Below are 20038 nucleotides of genomic sequence, written 5' to 3' on the forward strand. Positions count from 1 at the left end.
TGCATACCAGTTGCTGGAAGCCACATGAGGGGCGAGTGCTTCTAGCAGGGCTCTTATTATCTTATTAAGGATGGAATATTCCTTCAATCCAGTGCAAGTCCTACTGCTACATTTATATTAAAAACATTTTTAATATTAATATTGGGTTATCCTTGATACAGACAGCTTAAAATAAATGATATGTATCTGTATTGTGCATTAATAAACAAATGCCTACCCCCCCCTCTCCAATATTCCCTCACCAACTCCCCTTCCCCCCCTTCTCCTGTCAAACTTTCAGGAGCTGCCTGCAAATAGTGTCCTGCTCATCTACCTGTCAGCCACTGGCGTGTTTCCTTCAGGTCGTTCGGATAGTGAAGGTACAAATAAAGGAATGCTCCCTGTCATGAGCAGGGCCTGAATTCTCTTTATGATCCACAATCTGATGGGGGAAGCCTCCAAATGCTTTTTCTCTTGGAGAATAAGCTGTGGGCTGGCATTGCCTTTGCTGGGCATGGCTGCCCAACAGGAAGTGGCATTTGGATTTTCTTCTCATGTCTACCTTTGTGCCACACCTTAAGATTTTTCAGGTGTTGGAAGCGTTAGCACCCGGTTCAGGTGCTTTACTGGGCTGGAAGATCTTCTTTGTGTGGTGAAGAAGTGGGGTGTACGGACCCCTATGCCATGCACACTGCGTGATGCCCAGCAGATGTGTATCCCATACGTCTCCATTAGTTTCTCTCTCACCTTTTTCTCCAAGGAGCTCAAGGTGGTTTACATGGTTCTCCCTCTCATCATTTTATCCTCACAAAAAGCCTGTGAGGTAGGTTAACCTTAGTGGGGATTTGAGCCCTGGCCTCCCAGGTCCTAGTCTGACAAACATTCTAGCCACTACACTACACTGGTTCTCCTTTCATGCCCCAGGGAGAAAAGAGTGGACAACAAAACATTTTTCAGCCTGAGGGCCACATTCCCTTCTTTGAAGGCTTCGTGGGGCCACATGCTACTGGTGGGTGGAACAATGATTGTGAATTTTTACCTTTGTTCAGTAGGCTAGTTTCTATGTACAAACAATACACACAAACACCCAGCCTCCATCCACACAAGCAAGAGGCGTTATCAGAGTTTAGGGCCCATTCCAGCCAGCCAAAACCATTCACAGTGTGAAGTAGAGCCAGTGAGGGTTATGGCCTGGAGAGAGGGAGAAAGTCGTAAGGGCCAGATAAAGAGCCCTGGAGGGTTCCCCACCTCTGCCATCCAACCAGGTCTTAAAAGTGTTATGAGGCTCCATATGGAGCACATCACAGTACTGGGGAGTGGTGTGTGCCTGATCTTCACTACACGAAGATGATAACCAGCCTTGTAAGTGTTTGGTAAATGGTGCCTCCTGAATGCTTCTGGGGCTCATTGTCCCTTTTATTTAAAAAACAAAACAAAGCAGTATGAACACAAAGCCATGTTGATAGTACTCAAGTGCAGCCAAAGGATGACTGCTGGGGGAGGGGGGGCGTGCTGTAGAGATGGTGGATATTTCCTCACAATTCAAGCCCTTGTCATGACTTTGGTAATTTCCCTCCAACCCACCTCCACCTCCACCCCACCTATCCGACCCGGAAGAATATTGGGATGCAGCTGCCATCTGTGCTTTGTTTGTTGTTTTGTTTTTTAAGACAACTCCCCACCCCCCTCAAAAAATACAATCATGAAGATGATCCATTCCAAAAATTGGCTGAAGCTGAATGAATGGATCATACAAAGCGAAAGAATTGGTTCTCATGGTACCATGTTTGCATTCAACAACAACAAAAATTCCTCCCAGTAGATGTCGTATTATATCTGCTCCATTCACTTAAAAGACTTGCATTCCTTTATAAAATGCATGCTTGTTTCATCTTTCCTTGCATGATTCATAAACCTTTCCAGATACTTATATTTAAAAAAACCCCACAAAAACACCTGTAACAAAAAGTTTACAGGGTCTTTTTTGCTGTGTACTTTGGTGCCAAATCTTTGTCCTCTCGCTTGACTGGTTTTTGTGGGTGGGTGGGTCTTATGCCTGCTGCATGAGCTTTTGTTGTTCCCAACATACGGTAGGACAAATGTCCATCTCCACCCTTTGTAGAGCTTTCTCGATTTTCTGTTAACGCTTCTGGCTCAAAGTGGGAGGTGAGCCTTGGCGACCATCTGTGCAAAATGTCAACCTCCTCCATTCTGCCCCAGAGATGACATTAATGCAGCTGGGACTCTAGAAGGGAAAGAGAGCTGGCCTGACTAAGTCATTGAAATGGGGGAAAAGCAGAAGGGGTAAAAATAATTAGGGATAATTTGAGGAAGGGGTAAACTGATAGCTGGTGAGAATAGGTTTGTCTTATGTAATTGAACAGAGTTTGAGGAATGGGACCTGCCTCTTGAGGCACAACAAGGCAGATAATTTTAGAGCGCTTGAACCATGGGAGGATGGAGTATCAGACAAAGAGAAAGGGAGGATAGGCTCTGCCTCACCCATGAAACTGTCCTGTAATCTTCTGAGCTCAGTAAGGCAAAGTTGCAATGGCAATATTCCTGATACTTGCTTTTGCACAACAAATATTATTTTTTAATCAATGTTTCCTTTTGTTAGCTGCTTTGGTCTTTCCTTGGGAAGGTAAAACTGGTTATTAATCAGCAAGTGAAATTTGGGAAGTAAATGAAGAACCAGGATTGTTGTCTCAGCCCTTCCAATTGTACCCATGTACAAAAGTCAGCCAAAGATGATCCTTGTCAATCCATGTGGCCAACACAGACCAATGTGGCATTGCTGAATTCAGCCTTGTAATGATAATTTTAAAAATATTGGACTTGCACATAGTTACCTGCAGTCCACATGATTGGCTTTCTGAGCTGAACGTACAGGGAAGGGCAAACAGTATCACTTGTTCCCTAGAATGTTACAACTTCAGGAGCATGGGAAGCAGCATTTGAGGGAGGCACCATCTGCATTGTATCTTTAAAGCAGTACCATACCACTTTAATAACTCATGGCTTCCCCACCAAGCATCCTGGGAATTTATTAAAGGTTGTGAGACTTGCTAGGAGACCCCCCCTATTCTTCGCACAGAACTTCCATTCCCAGAGTACCCCAGGTAGAGGGAACTGTTAAACCACTCTGGGAATGGTAGCTTTGTGAGGGGAATAGAGGGTCTCCTAACAAGTCTCACCACCTTAACAAACGCCAGTTCCCAGAATCCTTTGGGGGACCCCTGAGTGTTTAAAGTGGTTTGATGCTGCTTTAAATGTATAGTGCAGATGGAGCCTGATTCTAAAGACCGCATTTGACACCTGTCAAGTTTGCTATGTGAAATGAGTAACTGCGTCTCCAGGAGAAGGAGTAAAATCTTAGGGCCAAACTAGACAAATTATACTGTCTCCACTGGAAAGAGATGGTTAAGCGCAAAGACCATTTGGAAAATCCCATTGTCTTGTTGTGGGAAATGCTTGAATTCCCACTAGGCAGTTGTGAAGCTGGTAGTGAAGCATGTTGTGTAAGTGGCTGTTGCCCAGAGTTGGGTCAAAAAACCAGCTTTTCCTTTTTTAAGCTTCCCTTGGCATTCTCCCATCAGCGTTCTCTCTCTCTCTCTCTCTCTCTCTCTCTCTTTATCGCTATGCTGGTGGCTGGTATCCACAGCAAATCTGGAAAGGTTCTTCCTGACCTACTAAGGTGGAAGGATGGATTTCTAGTTCTTGGTTGTATTGATTTTGATTGTGGTGTGTGGGTTTAAACATGGCGTATATTGATCCTTCCTGTATATATGTGAAATAAACACGGTTTTAGTTAGAGAGATCTCTAATGAAAAGGGCACAATACATTTGGCCCTACACAATCTAAAACAGGGATAGTCAGCTGGCAGCCCTCAATTCCACCTATGGCAGCTGTACCAAATTCTAATCAAAATCATAGTAAGTTATATTGGGATGAAGTGAATCTGTGTTGTGTTTTGAATTCATAGGCTAAAATGAATCAAAAGCTAAAGGACATCTTGTATTGTCAAGATGGGGTGCAGACATTGGCCAAGTGAACTTCCAAACCCATAATCCATTAGTAATCTGCAAGCTCTCCCAGATTATCCTTTTTCTCCCAAATGGGGGCTGCTGTCCATATCCCGTGTTTGTTTCATTGCCAATACTTCGCTGTGTAGCTGCTGTTCATTCTGGCCTCCTGTTTGCATTTTCTGCAGGTCCCTATGATTTTGGGGGTGTCCTGACAAACAGCAACCGGGACATCATAAATGGGGATGGCATCCACAAGCGGAACCAGTCGTACAAAGAGATGCACTGGTGAGTACCATGTACCTGGAAGAGCAGGTGGCAGGAGCCCTCAGCCCTTGGAATTCAGTTACGGGACTTTTGCTGCCACATGGTTTCAGCATTTGTACTGGCTTCTTCCAACTGGGATTTTGAGGCTGATGCTTCTCATACACATACTCATACACATTTCCTATAAAGCCCTAACCTCAAGGGCAGGATTGGGGGGTATTTTTCAACCTGCGCGTCACATTCCTGCAAAAGTAACATTTTTGGGTGGCTGCATGCTGGTGGTGAGTGGGCCCAAAGGCAGTAGGGGGAGCAGTGGAAGTGACACCTTCGTGCTGTAGGCACACACTTTCATCTCTCCATCCAGGCAAGCAAGAAGCATTATCTAGCAGGCTCTTCTTATGTTCTTGTGACCATGACCTCAGGCCTCTCTGTTTAAACTGATGGGTGGAGGGTCCTGTTTAGGTTTGCTTAGTTTCCTTTAAGCGCTTTTATAAATAAGTACAGTAAATGGAAGGTTGTGATGGGCGGTGGGGAGACCCATGGAATTATGTTATGTTACTAAGGAAGCAACAATCTCTTCCCAGTTACCAAGTGTACTTTTGAACCGTTTCTGTTCTCTCTTTTAGTCTACACCCTGGTGATCTCTATCCTTTCACGAGGAAGCCTCTGTTTATCATAGTGGACTCCTCTAACAGCGTTGCCTACAAGGTAACAACTTTTATCCATCATTATCACCATCATTATTTATTTATATGCCTCCTTTCCATAGTTAAGGTGTGCTCTAGATGGCTTACAACCCGAGAAAATTCGCATAATTTGCTCTAGTAGGTACAAAAATGCAACCAAATTTAAAATCTTAAATGATAAAAAATGAAAACCTCTCAGTAAGTACACAGCAAAATTTAACAATTGTTACGTAGATCATAAGATCTGAGAATAAAAGCTAAGCAATGTAATCTCAATAACAGATAAAAATGATGTATCAGAATTAAATCTTGACTCCAGCATTAACTCCCAAGCAACACCCCCCCCATGCCAATAGTTTCTAGACATACTGGACAGCAGGACTTACTGGCCTCACAGGTCAGATAGTCTATGGCCTCTCCAGCACCAGCTGCTTTTGCAGCTGGAATCAGGGTGCTGCCCCCCACCCCACCCTAGCAAAGCAGGGAGGGAGGCTCTTGCAGGACTCACAGATTAGATGATTTTAAGATGTCTGTGTTTTGAGTGCTTCTAAAGTCAGCCCCTCTCCCTACACCACAGTAATTTATGTTTTTAAAATGCATTTTACGTGTGCCATTTGTTGTAAATAGAACATTCTTGTAATGTGTATACACAAAATTTATTCAAGGGAACAAAGCAAAAAACCAAACAAATTTTTAAAAAACATAATGCCTTGGTAGTAGTAACTGACTTTTATAAAACACTAAAATGTCCTTTATGAAACAGTGAAATACCCAACATATTTGGGATTTGGTACTGAGCTTAATTCTGAGATTTAAAGCACAATTGCAACTGGACTTTTTAGAGTTCTCTAAGGTGGTGTGATGTGTTAACCCATGGATAACTGCAGCCCCTTTGGAGAGTCCTACCCATGTTAATGTGCCAGCAGCTGTGCTGTAACTTCCTTCCTTCCTTGTTTTGACTATTTCAGTTGTATTTTGCTGTTGCTAATTCTAGTTACCTTATTGCACTATATATATATATATATATATATATATATGCTTTCGTAGATTTTCACGGGTATAGGAATGCAGGTTTTGGTGTCTTCGGGTGTCTTCCCGTGTAAGAGTCGGGGTGTCTGTGCGACGTTTCGACGAGGTCTCACTCGTCATCTTCAGGCTGGTGCTTTCGGCTTCTTGTTACTGAATGAGAGTGTCTGTATCGCATGCCCTGGGTAGAGTAGCACAGAGCTCTGTGCTTAATCATCACTTTGACATTGGGAGGGAGAGAAGGGGGGGTGACTATTACTCTGATTAGACCCAGCTGCTCTTTAATATGTTAACAAGCTTAGTAGGAATTAACTTAATGAATTTTAGTGGAATTGACACATTTGGAAGAGCGCTTGCTGTCTTAACAGGCTGAGTCCTGGATAGAAACTAGAAGGATGCTTTCCTTCCTTTCCCCTGCCTTAAATTTCCAACTTTCCCCAGCATCTCTTTTCCACCACGTGCTAGAAAATACTCATTTGGCTGGAAAAACTGAGCAGTCATCCGCCTCAAAAAAAACAAAACATTTGCTTTGTCTCATTAGCTGTTGTATACAGAAAGTTAAATTTTGTGTTACGTTGTCCACATGACATCCCCTGGTGCACTGCAAAGTCTTCTGTTACTTATTTAGAACATTTGTAGTCCACTCTTCTGCCAAAAAGGCTCCCACAGTGGCTTACGGACAAAAACATGACACACAAGGGGAAAGTGACAGGGAAGTGAAAGAGGTGGGTGGGGAATCAAACTCAGGCATTAATTCTTAATGTTGATCTCATTCTGTCTCTTGAGGCATTGGAGGAGTTCGCCTTTGAAGTCAAGCTGTTGGAATGTTACAGTATCTGCTGTGGCTGTAGAGACTGAGACGGGAGAGACATGTTTTGTTGCATCTGGAGCAGATAAAGGCATCCAGTTGTGCTGCTGCAGATGTGCCATGGCTCTTTTTTTTATCTCTGTGCTTCTCCCAGTGGTCATTCCTCCTGCTAGGGATACACAACTTGACTTTCTGCAGGCACTGCAGTCGTCTGCAACTGATTCCCACTCCAAGGGGTTGATGTTGTCAGCCTTCATGTCTCATTTGCAGACATCTTTGAAATGCAGATTTGGTCTGCCAGTAGGCCTAGTGCCTGAAACCAGGTCCCCATAGAACACATTCTTGGGGATCCTGCCATCTTCCATTCTGTGGACATGGCCAAAGCAGCATAGATGTCTGAGACAGGAGTGTGAACATGCTGGGAATGTGGATTTGGGAGAGCATGTCTTTGTTTGAAACTCTGTCCTCCCATGTGATAACCAAAATCTTTCTGACACAGCACATGTGGAAGGCATTGAGGTGTAGCTCCTGGTGGATGTAAGTTGCCCACGTTTCAAAATTATGCAGCAATCCCTTCCACCCAATTAAGTTCTTGCCTTGTTATCCTTAGACTCAAGTTTAAATAATAACTTTAAATACGGAGACTTAGTATTTTTTCTATTATCAGCAGCCTGATTAACAGTAGAGTAGCTGACAATACTGGAAACCTATTGAAATCCCCATTGAAATCTCGGTAAATAATATTTGGAATGTGGCTCTGTCAGGACAACTTACTCGTCATAGAAGGGTAATTAAAGGCATTTCAAAGATAGACACTTTTGGCGAGACTTGGCTTCCATTCTTTTCCTTTATAAATGAGACAGAAGATACTTTTATTCCACACACAACACAAGAATCTCTGTGGAGTGGATACTTTAAAGGACAGTGCATAAATAAACGTATTCCCTGTGTACTGTGTACTGCCTATGAAACTTAATAAGAAGGTACCACTGGACAAAGTTACTGTATTTATATGCTGTTCTTGTATTTACATGAAAACCAATAAAAATATTTGGATATTTTTTAAAAAGAGGAAAGCGTTCATAAAGTTCAGGTATGACTGTTCTGGTGGTGTTGATTCAAGGCCACACTTTCTGCTTTGTACTATGGGCCCTTTTTGACTAGAGATGGATCTTGCTCGCCACCAGGGAGTAATCCAGGTTGCAAGCAGCACTGTGGTAGTTCTGAGTGACACAAACACAATTTAGTGCTGATCACCTGGTGACAGTCAAGTCCCTCTGGTGGCAGTGGCCTGGCCTTGGGTGTCTCCAGAGCACCCTGTGTTTAGCCTTGGCAGAGAAGAACATGTTTGTGATGCAGAGGCGTATATTGCTAGGGAATTTTACTTTTATACTGAACATCCCACTCTTTCTTTTGTATGGGGCTCCCAGTAGCCCTCCTCTTCAACCAACTGATCAGGTTTACCTTTCCGTTAGCTTCCTATTGCTGTACGTGTTCTCAAACCAAACTGCTGAGATCTCTCTCTTTCTCTCGCTCCTCTTCCAGAATTTCACAAACTTATTTGGACAACCACTGGTGTGCCTACTTTCACCAACAGCATATCCAAAAGCGTTGCAAGGTATGAAGGTGTTTTTCCTCTGTAACAGGAGTTGAGGTGTTTCGTTGTGTTCCTGTATTTTACAGCAACAACAAAAGTCAGTGGAAAAGGGGTTATTAGCTTCCCAGCTTAAAAAGCTGCAGTGACACCTCCCAATCTCCCGACCCTCATTTGATCCCCTGAACCACAGTGAGAAGTTCTTTCTTTTTTTTGCAAGAACAGGGCATTTGTCGTCTGGAAGTTTACAATAAATATTTCACTAACATACTTGTTGAGCCTTGAAATTGGCTGCCTGTAAGCAAACATGTGTCCTGGATGCTTGGTGAAACTCTGGTGCTTAGTCCTGTTGTTGTTGTTGCATTGTTCATTCCGCTGCTTGGTATACAAAAAGCTCTTAGCCTGGTGCCTAGGGATTGATAAGAATGGCACCAGGCATGAGTCTGGGGAGAGCATTCCGCAGGTGGTACTACTGAAAAGTGTTGCCAGCCTCCTCACTTCTCTCAGATGCTCAGGTGGGGCACATAGAAAAGGACTTCAAATGAAGACTCCAGGGACTGGGCTGGTTTGTATGAGGAGAGGCAGTCCCTGAATTATTGTGCTCCTGAGCCTTGTAGGGCTTTAAAGGTCAAGGTGCAATCAGGCTCTTTATTTTCTTGGGGGATAGGACCATAGTCCAGAGGGTTGAGCATTTTCTTTGCATGCACAAAGTTCCAGATTCAATCCCTGGCATCTCTAGGTATGGCTGGGAGAGACTCCAGCCTGACACCCCAGAGAGCTGCTGTCAGTCGATGTCTACAGTATCAATCTGGATGGACCCAGGGTCTGTGTAAGGACCCCTCTGTGCTATACATTTACAGCAGTAGTATACTGCTTCAAATAATCACAGTTTCCCCCAGAGAATCCTGAGAACTGTAGTTTGTTATGGGTGCTAGGAGATTCCTATTCATGTCACAAATTTACAATTCCTAGAGTTATTGTTTTTATTTATTATATTTATTAGTCACTTTTCGCAAAATAAATAGAGTTTCCTGGGAAGAATAATTGATTGTTAAACCACACTGAGAAGTGTATCTCTGTGAGGGGAATTAATCTAACGACTTTAAACACCCTAAGAAACTGCAGTTCCCAAGATGCTTTGGGGGAAGCCATGATTGTTTATAGTGGTATGATACTGATTTAAATATATAGTGCAAACAGAGCATACAACAGCTCCTTTTTTCCTTAACGTCCGCTGTCCTTTTGCTTCGTGCAGATAAAATGTGGGGCAGGGGGGTGGTATTATCTCCTCTTCCTTTGCAGCGGTAACTGTGGTGGGCACTCTCTCTTAGGGTTTCTTCCTTGCCTGGACTAACGTTAACGGAAGTCTTTTTGGAGTGCCTTGTAATCTAATTAGGGAGCGAAATATTTGATCGATTCAAAAGCTCTCTATTAACTTTCCAACCCATTTTTCCAGTCCCCATAACTGTAAGTGGTTCTCTGGTGTGTCGCTCTCTGAGAGAGCAGCCCCTTTACTGCTACTGGTTCCCAGCATGAAGTCCAGTCTGGTGACATAATTTGTGACACAGGAAGGTGGTGGTCAGCAGTGAATGCATGAAAGGAGCTGGAGACTTCACCCTTTGGCCTTATTGAGGTAAGTTCTATTATGTGCCAAGAGGTTTTGAGTAAAAATAAATAAATATTGTTCCTGTGAAAAGAACACTAAATGAGGCTGAGTACACATCATACATTTTTTTTAAAAAACAACAACATTAAATCTCCCCCCAAAAGAAACCTGGGAACTGTAGTTCGTTGTGGGTACTTGAAATTGTAGCTCCTGGATTCTTTTTCTTTCTTTTTTCCCAGAGAAGGGTGTGCTTTAAATGTATAATATGTACATAGCCTCAGTCAAAGGAATGATGAAAATAATAGAACTTACCCTTTTTCAAGCAGAAAACACCTACCAACTGGTGAATGTCTCCAGCGGGAGAGGGGAGGAAGATTGTATCTTGTTTAGTGTAATGTTCCTGCTGATCAGAACCTTAAATCTCTCCTTTTTCTCATTTTACTTAGTTGTACAAATTTGAAACAGAGCTAAGAGCTAGTCAAGTTTGAAGGATCAGCTTTCATTCTGGTGAATAATTGGGATGGTGATTGCTGGCAAATAATTCTTCATATGTGTGTTTTGGGGATTGGGTTGGGGATAGTTTTTTTCAAGGTATTGTGCTTCCTCTCCCCATTGGGGTAATAGTGCCTCTTTGTATTGGATGACGCTTTGGAGAAATGTTTTGCATTGGATAACAGATAATCAAATAATATAGCTATCAGTGGGTAAATCATAATTAGGAAACACTCCTTGATCGCCACAGCCAGGGTGTCTGCAGTGATCAGTAGGATATAATAGAAATGGGGAACCTTTTTGCAGCCCAAGGACCACATTCCCTTCTGAGAAATCTTCTAGGGTCCATATGCCAGTAGTGGGCAGGGCAACAAATGTAAACTTTATCTTTGTGCAGCAGAACATTTTCCTCACATGCTCACACACGCCCTTTCTTTTTCCTCCATCCATACAAGCAAAAGGTGGTCTCAGAAATCAAGGGCATATTCCAGCAAGGCATATTGAGATGCGAATCAGGTTCACTGAGGGTTGTGACCTAGGGAGATTTCCCTGAGCCGGGTATATTTGGCTCCTGGGCCTAAGGTTCCATATCTTTGGATAGACAGATTTCTGCTGGTACCTTACAGAATGATAGTTCGCATCATAGAATGGCTTTTGGTCCCCCACCCCCCTTCCATTTGTCAACAGTCAAAGCCTAAACACCTTTCGGCAGTGTAAAATCTACCTTGTTTGGACTGGCCTTTTGGAGCTTAAGGTTAGATCATGAACATGTGGAGATTTCAGTCAAGTGAGCAATTGTTCTGTTGGTGCTTTAAAAAAATAAAACAAAAAACCCCCCACCTTTAGTTCCCAATGCCATCTGTAAGGATGAAGCAGACTGTATGTCTAAAAAATAATAAAAGGAAAATGTGAGTTTGTATGCAAAATGAAATAAATCTGAGAGTTGTAGCCAATCCTACTCAGATTAGGTAAATTGAAATTTATGAGCATCGTTAATTTAGGCATGTTCATTTCAGTGGGTCTGCTCTGAGTACAACTTCTTTTGATACAACCTTGGGTTTATAGGGAACCTGTTAGACCCTTGACATAAATTTGCTGCTGCTCAGTGCTAAGCAAAGTTTGTGAGACTTGGATAGGAGGGCATCTTTGGTGCATTTATAATAGTGTCTCCCTATTTATGTGTCATGGTAGAGGGTTGTATGGCTGTTAACAGTGGGCAACCACCTCTCCTGTTTCGTATGCTAAGTGCATTTTGTGTTTATTTCCTTCCAGATCAGTCTCAGCGAGGCAGCCTCTTCACCTTCTTCCTGAACAATCCTTTAATGGCATTCCTATTTGTCTCTGGATTATCAAGCATGCGCAAAGGATTGTGGGACAAGTGTCATGATTACCTTCGCAAAATTAACCGGGATATTGCACAATTGCTGACTCATTCCCGTTCCATAGGTATGTACTGTAGGTATGCTTAGACCAAGGGAACCATGCAGCTGAAAATGAACAAAGATGATGAGTTTGTTATTTTTACTATTTTTACACATCTTAGTCCTATTCAGAGTAGACAGATTGATGTTAATGAGTCTGACTAGCATTACATGCAACTCAGAGTCTCCTTTCCACTCCAGAAATTTAAAAAATAACTTTCTGAATTCAGCTTTTCTTTAAGAGCTGCCTTCTTACTTTCTGCAGATCAGGCCTTTCTCCAGTTTTTTGGAGATGAATTCCTTCGCTTACTTCTAACAAGATTCATCTTTTGCTCAGCTACCATGAGGATGCACAAAATCTTCCGGGTATTTATCTATTATTTATTTTATTTAAAAAATCATACTGCTTGAAAATCTCAAAGCAGCATTGAACTCTTCCCTTCTTGTTGTTGAAACAGCTCTTTGATAGGTGCTGACTGTGGATTGTATCCAACCAAGCTCTACTTTGAGTAGTCCCAGTGAAATCAAAGCAGCCATCAAGTTTTTAGCAACATTAGGCCCAGTCCTGTAGGAATGCTCTCCCTAAGGAGGCTCAGCAGGCACCTTCTATTTTAACCTTTCAAAATTTGCCATAAACCTTTCTATACCACCAAGCACAGACAATTAAGAAAACATCTATGCTAGTTATGCTGATTATTATATTAAATTTTTACACAGCTTTCTTCATACATGTGTGTGTGTGTGTGTTTAAAAAAAATAAGGTAAAATTTAAAATCACAGATCATCAGCATAAATATATCTTGTTTGTCCCTCTCTTCCTCCCAAAGGAGCTCAGGGGTAGCAAACAATAAAACAATAAAAACACCTTTAAAACAATTCCAGATACAAACTGGAAAAGAATCTCTACTTAAAAGGCTTCTTGGAAGAAAGAGGTCTTCAGTAGAAGCTGAAAAGAGGACCACTTAGATATTTTTCATGAAATTGCAATGATTACTGTACTGGAAAATTGAAATTCTATTTTTTCTCTCCTCCTCTTCCCCGCTTCCTATAGCAGGAAACTAGAAATTATCCAGAATCCTACCCCCAGTTGCCAAGGGACGAAACTGTGGAGAATCCACACCTCCAAAAGCATATTTTGGAGTTGGCTTCCATGCTGGATGTTCGAAATGTGTTCCTGGAAACCACGCTTGATGATTATTAAAATGGAAATACACATTCTGGCTTTCTTACTGCAATGGGGTGTTTCCCAGCCACAGATTTTTGAAATGGTGCAGTTTTCTAATGTGAAGATCCACAAAAGGAATTTACTTGATTTTTATTTTTAAACTTAATGATTATTTTTTTAAACAAATGAAATGGCTGTGGGCACGGCTGTTCCATTCTGTATGGGGTCAATTTTATAAACTAATCCCTCCTGCATCTTTTTAAAAAAATTAAAGACTTAAAGGAATCCCTTGGGTTTAAAATTTTGGTTTGTGGTGGTTGAGAACCAGCGACACATCATAAATGAGCCTAAGTATTTAGGGAAAAAATGCTATTGGTCACTTTTCGCCCTTGTATGTGGAAATTCTTTATTTTTGTACGATTTTTAAAAATTTGGAAGCAAAAACAAAACACAAACAAACCAAGAAGAAGACCTCTTCTGTCCCCAAAGATTCTGGAATTGAAATGTGAAACATGGGATCACTCATTGCAAAGCAGCAATAGCAATAATAAAAAGTCTTTCAAAACAAGATATGTATGGCCAACTCAAGAAGGAGCATCACTTTTGAAGGGATCGCAGAAAATGTAGTGTTCCCTACTCCCATAAATCCCCTTATCCAGATGTTAAAGCTATGTTGCATGTTGATTAAGAATGCAGGACTTTTATCCCATCTCAGCCTGTGAAGGAATCGCCTCCTGACATAGGAATCACATCAAGAGACTGGCCCCCATCTCTTTATTGGACCACCCTCCGTGCCTCTTGCAGAGCCATGACAATCCTCCTGCCCTGGGAGGAAGGTCAGAACCAGTCAGTTTTTGGGTTCTGAAACCTCAGAAGGAGACAATCTGCCTTCCTCCGCCACACAATGAAGTATCATTCCTCAGCTTCTGCCCAGAGACTTGTATCTAGGGATGGAAAATGCCAGCCTCTCTCTCTGCACATGAACACATGGCAAGGAACTGCTTCAAACTACCACTGCCACACTTGGACTGTGAACAAACCCTTAACCTGTTTGTGGTGTTCCCCAGATCCAAGAGAGCCACTTTTCTTACCCCCCACTCCTACCCAGTCTTTTGTGATTTGACAACACAAGTTGATGCTGTGTAGTGGGGAAAAGATCACTGCCTTGCCTCTGTGGCTGAGCTGCTCAAAATAAAACCTTGTTTATAGTTGTGGGAAAGGCACGTCCCTCCCCTCACTGCCTGTGTAAAACATGAATCTTCCCTGCCAGAGCTGTGTTTAGATGAGAAGGTGTGGGGGAACATACTGACTTTTCATTTGAGCCCTTAAGTATTTATTCTGTCTACAGCAAGTGCAGGGGACCTTTAGCCCACCAGGTGTTGCTGGATACAACTCCCATCAGCCTTGGCAAGCATATGGCCTTTGGCCAAGGATGATGGGAGTTGTAGTCCAGCAGCAATCTAGAGGGCCAATCTACAGGAATCTGAAGGCTGCTGCCAGAGGGTTTTTGCTGGGGTGTCAAGGGGAGGGGAGCAATGCAAGGGAAGCTAAACTGCCTGAAGGCAGCCTGTCTGTTTTCAACATAGGAAGATACTAGTATATAATTATAATGGAATAGGAATGCTGCAGCAGAAGGAAAGGGTTGCTGGGGAAGGGTGCTGCTCTCAAATTGTCCTCAGTACCCAGCTTTTTAAGGCACGTTGTGGCTCAAGAGGTCTACCCATGCTCCTATACAACCATCTTGGAAAAGACCTCAGTGGGGGTTTTTTGCCCACCAAGGAATATGTTCATCTTTGAGTACAGCAACAGGCTTTGAAAGACTTAGAATGTAAAGAACACATTCCGTTTCATTTGAAAATGGATAGGAAGTCCTGGCAAAATTACACAGCATAGGTTTGTGTGTTAAGTGTCTTCCAGATGGTCCTGGAAGGGCTGCTGATAAAGACTCCTTTGGTGGTCATCTTGCAAATGGGGGCGTGTTGTGGGGAGTTGTTGGCCAGTACATTCAGGATTAACCCACCAAACACAGTGAGCACACATTTCAGGCTTTACTTTTTTAAGCTTATTGAGCGTTTTCTGTAATTCTGCAGTTGTGGGGTATATCTTTGAGATGTCAAATAGGAAAAACAAGAGTTTTGTTGTTGCAGCTTGGGTTTCATGGAGGCCAAGGAGAGAACAATGGAGTAAGTGTTTCTTTTTCTTCTTTTTCTTCCTGATTCTGTTTTGTCCGCATAAAATATTGCTTCCTTCGTATCTCTTCCAGCAGGCTGCCATGTACGCCGCTGCCCAAAGTATGATGCAATAGCCAACAAGCTGGGCACAACAGCAGAACTGAGATGCATTCCAGACTCTGAGAAGGCAATGCTTGGGAGGTGTAGTGAGAGGTGCCTTAGGTCGGGCAAAAAAAGTGCAATGGGGCATGGGCAAGTAGATACAGAGTTTTTGCAGAGATGTTGTTCTCTTCCCTGCTCCCCAGTGAGCTTGCTTCTAAAATGCCTTCACTTTTGACAGGCAATTGGAAAGAACAGTTTAATTGCCAAGTTGTTTCCATCAAGTTAGGTTTGGTAACTGGCACTGCTGCATTTTTTCCCTGGGGTGCTCCCATTTTCCTGATTTTTTAAAAAGTAAAATAACAACAGTGTAGGTAAAAGGTGTTTGTTATATGTATTATATGCACAGTCTGCTAGCTTGTGGAGGGTGCTTCTTGTAAATTGTGTGTGTGTGTGTGTGTGTGTGTGTGTGTGTGTGTGTGTGTGATAGCTTGAGAAGCATGTGAATACGGATTTTTTTTAAAAAAAAAAAATCTAAACATAGGTGCTGAGCAGAATTTGTTCTATTGCAAGAGAGCATAATTAAGAGTGCCGTTGCTCAAGACGGTGGTTTCATGGGTCCATAATTCAGAAGCCTAGTTTCAGCAATGTGAATTTCTTATTGGAGGACTTCACTGTCCAAAAACAGATTAGGGACTTGTGTAGGCCTTAAACTCGGGACAAGTATTTCATCTAATTCTTACTGAACTGTGACCTTGTAATGTTTGCAAACCAAAGGTTTGTGATGATGGACACACACTGACGTCCCTGAAACATTCTGGTGCCAATACGTCTCCCTCTACCGCTGATGTACCTCTGAGTAGTCTTTAAATGGCAAATGGTTCTTAGGGGAAATTTACTAAGAATATGGAACACTTGTGTTCATTTTGGAAGCCAAGGTTTCCATCAAGGAGATTCTTCCTTTTCAAGGTCCAAAGGTTTCTCTGGTCACCTGTGGTGATCATACGTCAGTTTCCACAGTTGGCTCTGACTTACCTTACTCCATGTTGCCTCATTTTAGCTGAAATAGCTTGTGTCCACAAGCTTGGAAATGAGATTTCTGTTTTAGAGTTTGCATTTTGTATTCTGTTCAAGTTTTGCTTTAACTGTTAGATTTAGGTTAAAACTGGATCCCAGCCATACATAGTCCAGCATAACAGATATGCAAAGTTCAAATAATTAAAGGACTATATTTTTAAAAGCAAATAAGGACAGATATTACAATTTTGTTTTAAGAATATCCAGTCTACCACATTGATGTAATCTTATCTTGATATTTTCTGCTGCAGCTTCTTTTCTGTAACAAGCCTGATGGTTTGCCTGCAAAGATCTGCAGGCTTGATATAGAATCAAACCAAATTAAGAGTTGAGGAAAGTATTTTCTGGCCCTGTTATGTATAGGACAATCAAATGAATAGTGAGGGACACCCTTCACTGTACCAACTACACAAATACAGAATATTCCTATCATTGTGGCCACAAGGATGTGGCAAGGAATGTTTGCTGAAATCGAAGGCAGCAACCATTCTCTTTTTCCATACCACATATTGCTCAAGGAAATGCTCAAGTGATCATGTGGTACTATTTGGGCTGATCTCCACATCAAGCAAAGGGAACAACTCTGCTGGATGAAGACATTATCCATTTTTGAAATTATGCTACTAGCTTTAAATTTAGAAAAATATTATGGAGAGATACTGAAAGACTTTACCAGATGAATTGGTCTTTGTATCCAGATTCCCCCCCCCCCTTCATATATTCTACAAAAGTACTACATTCTATTTGAACGGCTTCTTTTTAAAAAACAACAACCAACAACTTAGATTTAAGTGGATAAGTAAGTCTGGCATTGTAGTTTATGTTTCTAGCTGAAATTGGGTAAAGAAAAGTTGGCTTCTCTAATGCCTGCATAAGGCACAGGTTGTAAACAGGAACATTTTGTCTCAGTTTTGCTTGTACAATCGACTCTCAATTTATGTAGAGATTATGTTGCGGGTATAGCACACAAAGCCAAAATCATGTATAGTAAAAAAACAACAACAACCCACACACACAACCCATTCCTCCTGTACCTCCAAATGCCATCCCAAGGCCACCTGTACTCTCCCAAGGCCTCTGAAAACTCTCCCTGCCCCTCTGACCACTCTCTCAAGGTGAGTGCAATGGCAGGTGAGATTGCCAACATATTTCCCCCCAAACACCTGCCCCCTTTATAATTTATTTTTGGGTTTTTTTGGCCAAGTGCTTAAAACTCTGTGTGCGTAAGTTGTGAGTCAGCTGTTTATTATTTTGGTGCAGTCAACTTTAAAATCCAGAAAGACAAATTAAGGCAGTGAAAATGCTTTGTCAGAGATGGGGAAGGTGTGGGAATCCAGTTGTTGTTGTTGGGCTCCAACTTCCATCAGCCCCAGCTAACCTGGCTGGTGATCATCTGAAGGGCCAAATGATCACAGTCAATAGTTTCAAGGATTTAAAAGACTCTGGAGACTACCTGCTGATTTTCAATATGGGCCAATACACTAGCTGTTTTTGAGCCAGCATTGTTGGGTTGAAGTTTCCAGCAACACCTTGTCTGGGAGGAGTATGTTCTCAGCACATGGTACAGCTCTTTATGGATATGAAGTATAGAATCAGTATTACATAAACCACCAATACCCCCCCCATGGTGTGTTTGTACATACATGAAATACACAACAGAGCAAAAAATGTAGGTAGTTCATGTAATACTAAACAAGCCCTGATACCGGAGAGGCGAAACAGTACTGTTGGCCAAAGCAGAGATGTAAGAATGAAGAGTCTAGTAATAAGTCTTCCTTATCCTGCAGCCTAAGTCTTGGCACTTCTTGATATCTCTCTGCCTCTCCTTGATGTCCTTGATAACATTGCTCTGCATATGCAGATCCCACCCTGCATAGGTGTAGCCAAGGGGGGCAGTGAGGGGCAGCTGCCCCCCAATCAATAACAATAAAAATACATAGCTGCCCCCCAACAAAAGGTCTGCCCTCCAGAAAAGTTCCTGCTACGCCCATGCAACCCTACTTTCAAATATGCAAACCTGACTAGCACCTGTTACATAGATTTTTTGCCTCCAGTGCGGTAGTAGCCTTTGGTCAAGTGAGCTTTTCCTTCAACATAGATTGATATTGTAATACTTCACAGATTTGAACCCAGGAAAAAGGGAAGCTCTCCCACCTTCTTGCTTTAGCGGTTCTGGTGGAAAGTGAGCAGTAGGTTTTAGAGTTTGTTGGGGCTTCAAGCACTTAACTGTATTGTTCTGAATATATTACAGCACTGCTATGTGCTGGCATGGCAATAATAAATTAGCTCTGGTTGAGACCCTTAAAGCCATAACTTGCTTTTTGCAGTGTATTTTAGTAATGGTTTCCAAATAGAAAAACTGCTCTTTGTGAGTGTGGAGAGAAATGATATTTTGATCTGAAATGGCTGCTTGGACACGTCTTGGAGACTAGAAAGGCAAAAGGAAAAGCTGAGAGTAGTCTTGAATTTAGGTGGATCTCCAAAAATAGAAATTGATGTTCATGTCCCCCTGTGAACTTGCTTTGAATCCAGGTTGTTGTCTTATGCTTAGTGGAAGGGGGGGGATTAGGGATTGGACAAGACTTCCTGCTGTTATAGGGTTTGATTCCCTTTTTCATTTAATGAACTTCACATTTAAATATATATATATATAGGCACTTCCAAAGCATACTCTCTTGTGCATACTGTTTCAAAGTCTGCTTTTTCCTCTTAGGTCTTTTCATCATATAATACTCAGAGGTCTTGCCACATAAATTTCTGCAGCTGGGTGAACCCTTGTATTGTAATTTGATCACCAGACACAGGCAGCCTTTCTGTGCTGCATCTCCTGCAGTGCGATCTTCCAGAGAGGAGTGGAGGGCATTCAGTTAATAGGATGGCTCCAAGGCATTTCAAGTCTTTCAAGTCTTTTGCCTCCTCTTCCAGAGTGAAGGACCATCTCACCCTCCAGTCCTGCCCTGCTTCTGTCAGGTTCCTTTTCTTTTGGAGGAATTTATTGGGACTGGTAAAAGAGCTACTGTCTCTTTAAGAACTCAGTTGCAGAGGGAATTCTAGGAAATGGGGGAGGGGTGGACTACAACGGGGACCCACCATTTTTGTTTGTTTTGTTGCTTCTGCCAATTGTGACAGAAATGAAATCCCTTAAAGGGCCCCTAAAGAGGGTGGTGCTGTGGTCTAAACCACAGAGCCTAGGACTTGCCAATCAGAAGGTTCGTGGTTCGAATCCCCGTGACAGGGTGAGCTTCCGTTGCTCGGTCCCTGCTCCTGCCAACCTAGCAGTTTGAAAGCACGTCAAAGTGCAAGTAGATAAATAGGTACCGCTCCGGCGGGAAGGTAAACGGCGTTTCCGTGCGCTGCTCTGGTTCGCCACAAGCGGTTTATTTACACCGGCTCCCTCGGCTAATAAAGCAAGATGAGGGCCTCAACCCGAGTCGTCCGCAACTCGAGCTAACAGTCAGGGGTTCCTTTACCTTTTAATGAGCTGCCCAAACCATCTCTGGTACCTCAGGTTAAGAACGTAATCCGTTCCGGAGGTCTGTTCTTAACCTAAAGCACCACTGTAGCTAATGGGGCCTCCCACTGCCGCCACGCAATTCTGTTCTCATCCTGAAGCAAAGTTCT

General features: G+C 42.5%; 1 protein-coding gene across 3 annotated transcripts in view; it reads left to right on the plus strand.

Moving 5' to 3' along the window:
- Positions 1 to 19056, plus strand: part of SCAI (suppressor of cancer cell invasion) — an 83527-nt gene extending 64471 nt beyond the window's left edge. For all 3 annotated transcript variants that reach the window (XM_082207693.1, XM_082207692.1, XM_082207694.1), the window contains 7 exons: positions 281 to 359; positions 4194 to 4293; positions 4899 to 4980; positions 8338 to 8410; positions 11757 to 11930; positions 12171 to 12271; positions 12957 to 19056. In XM_082207693.1, the coding sequence (XP_082063819.1) occupies positions 281 to 359; positions 4194 to 4293; positions 4899 to 4980; positions 8338 to 8410; positions 11757 to 11930; positions 12171 to 12271; positions 12957 to 13106 (759 nt within the window). In that variant the 3' untranslated portion in view covers positions 13107 to 19056. The remainder of the gene's footprint in view (positions 1 to 280; positions 360 to 4193; positions 4294 to 4898; positions 4981 to 8337; positions 8411 to 11756; positions 11931 to 12170; positions 12272 to 12956) is intronic.
- Positions 19057 to 20038: the final 982 nt, after the last annotated feature.

The sequence above is a fragment of the Podarcis vaucheri genome (genome assembly GCF_965113315.1).
Source record: "Podarcis vaucheri genome assembly, chromosome: Z".
Lineage (NCBI taxonomy): Eukaryota > Metazoa > Chordata > Lepidosauria > Squamata > Lacertidae > Podarcis > Podarcis vaucheri.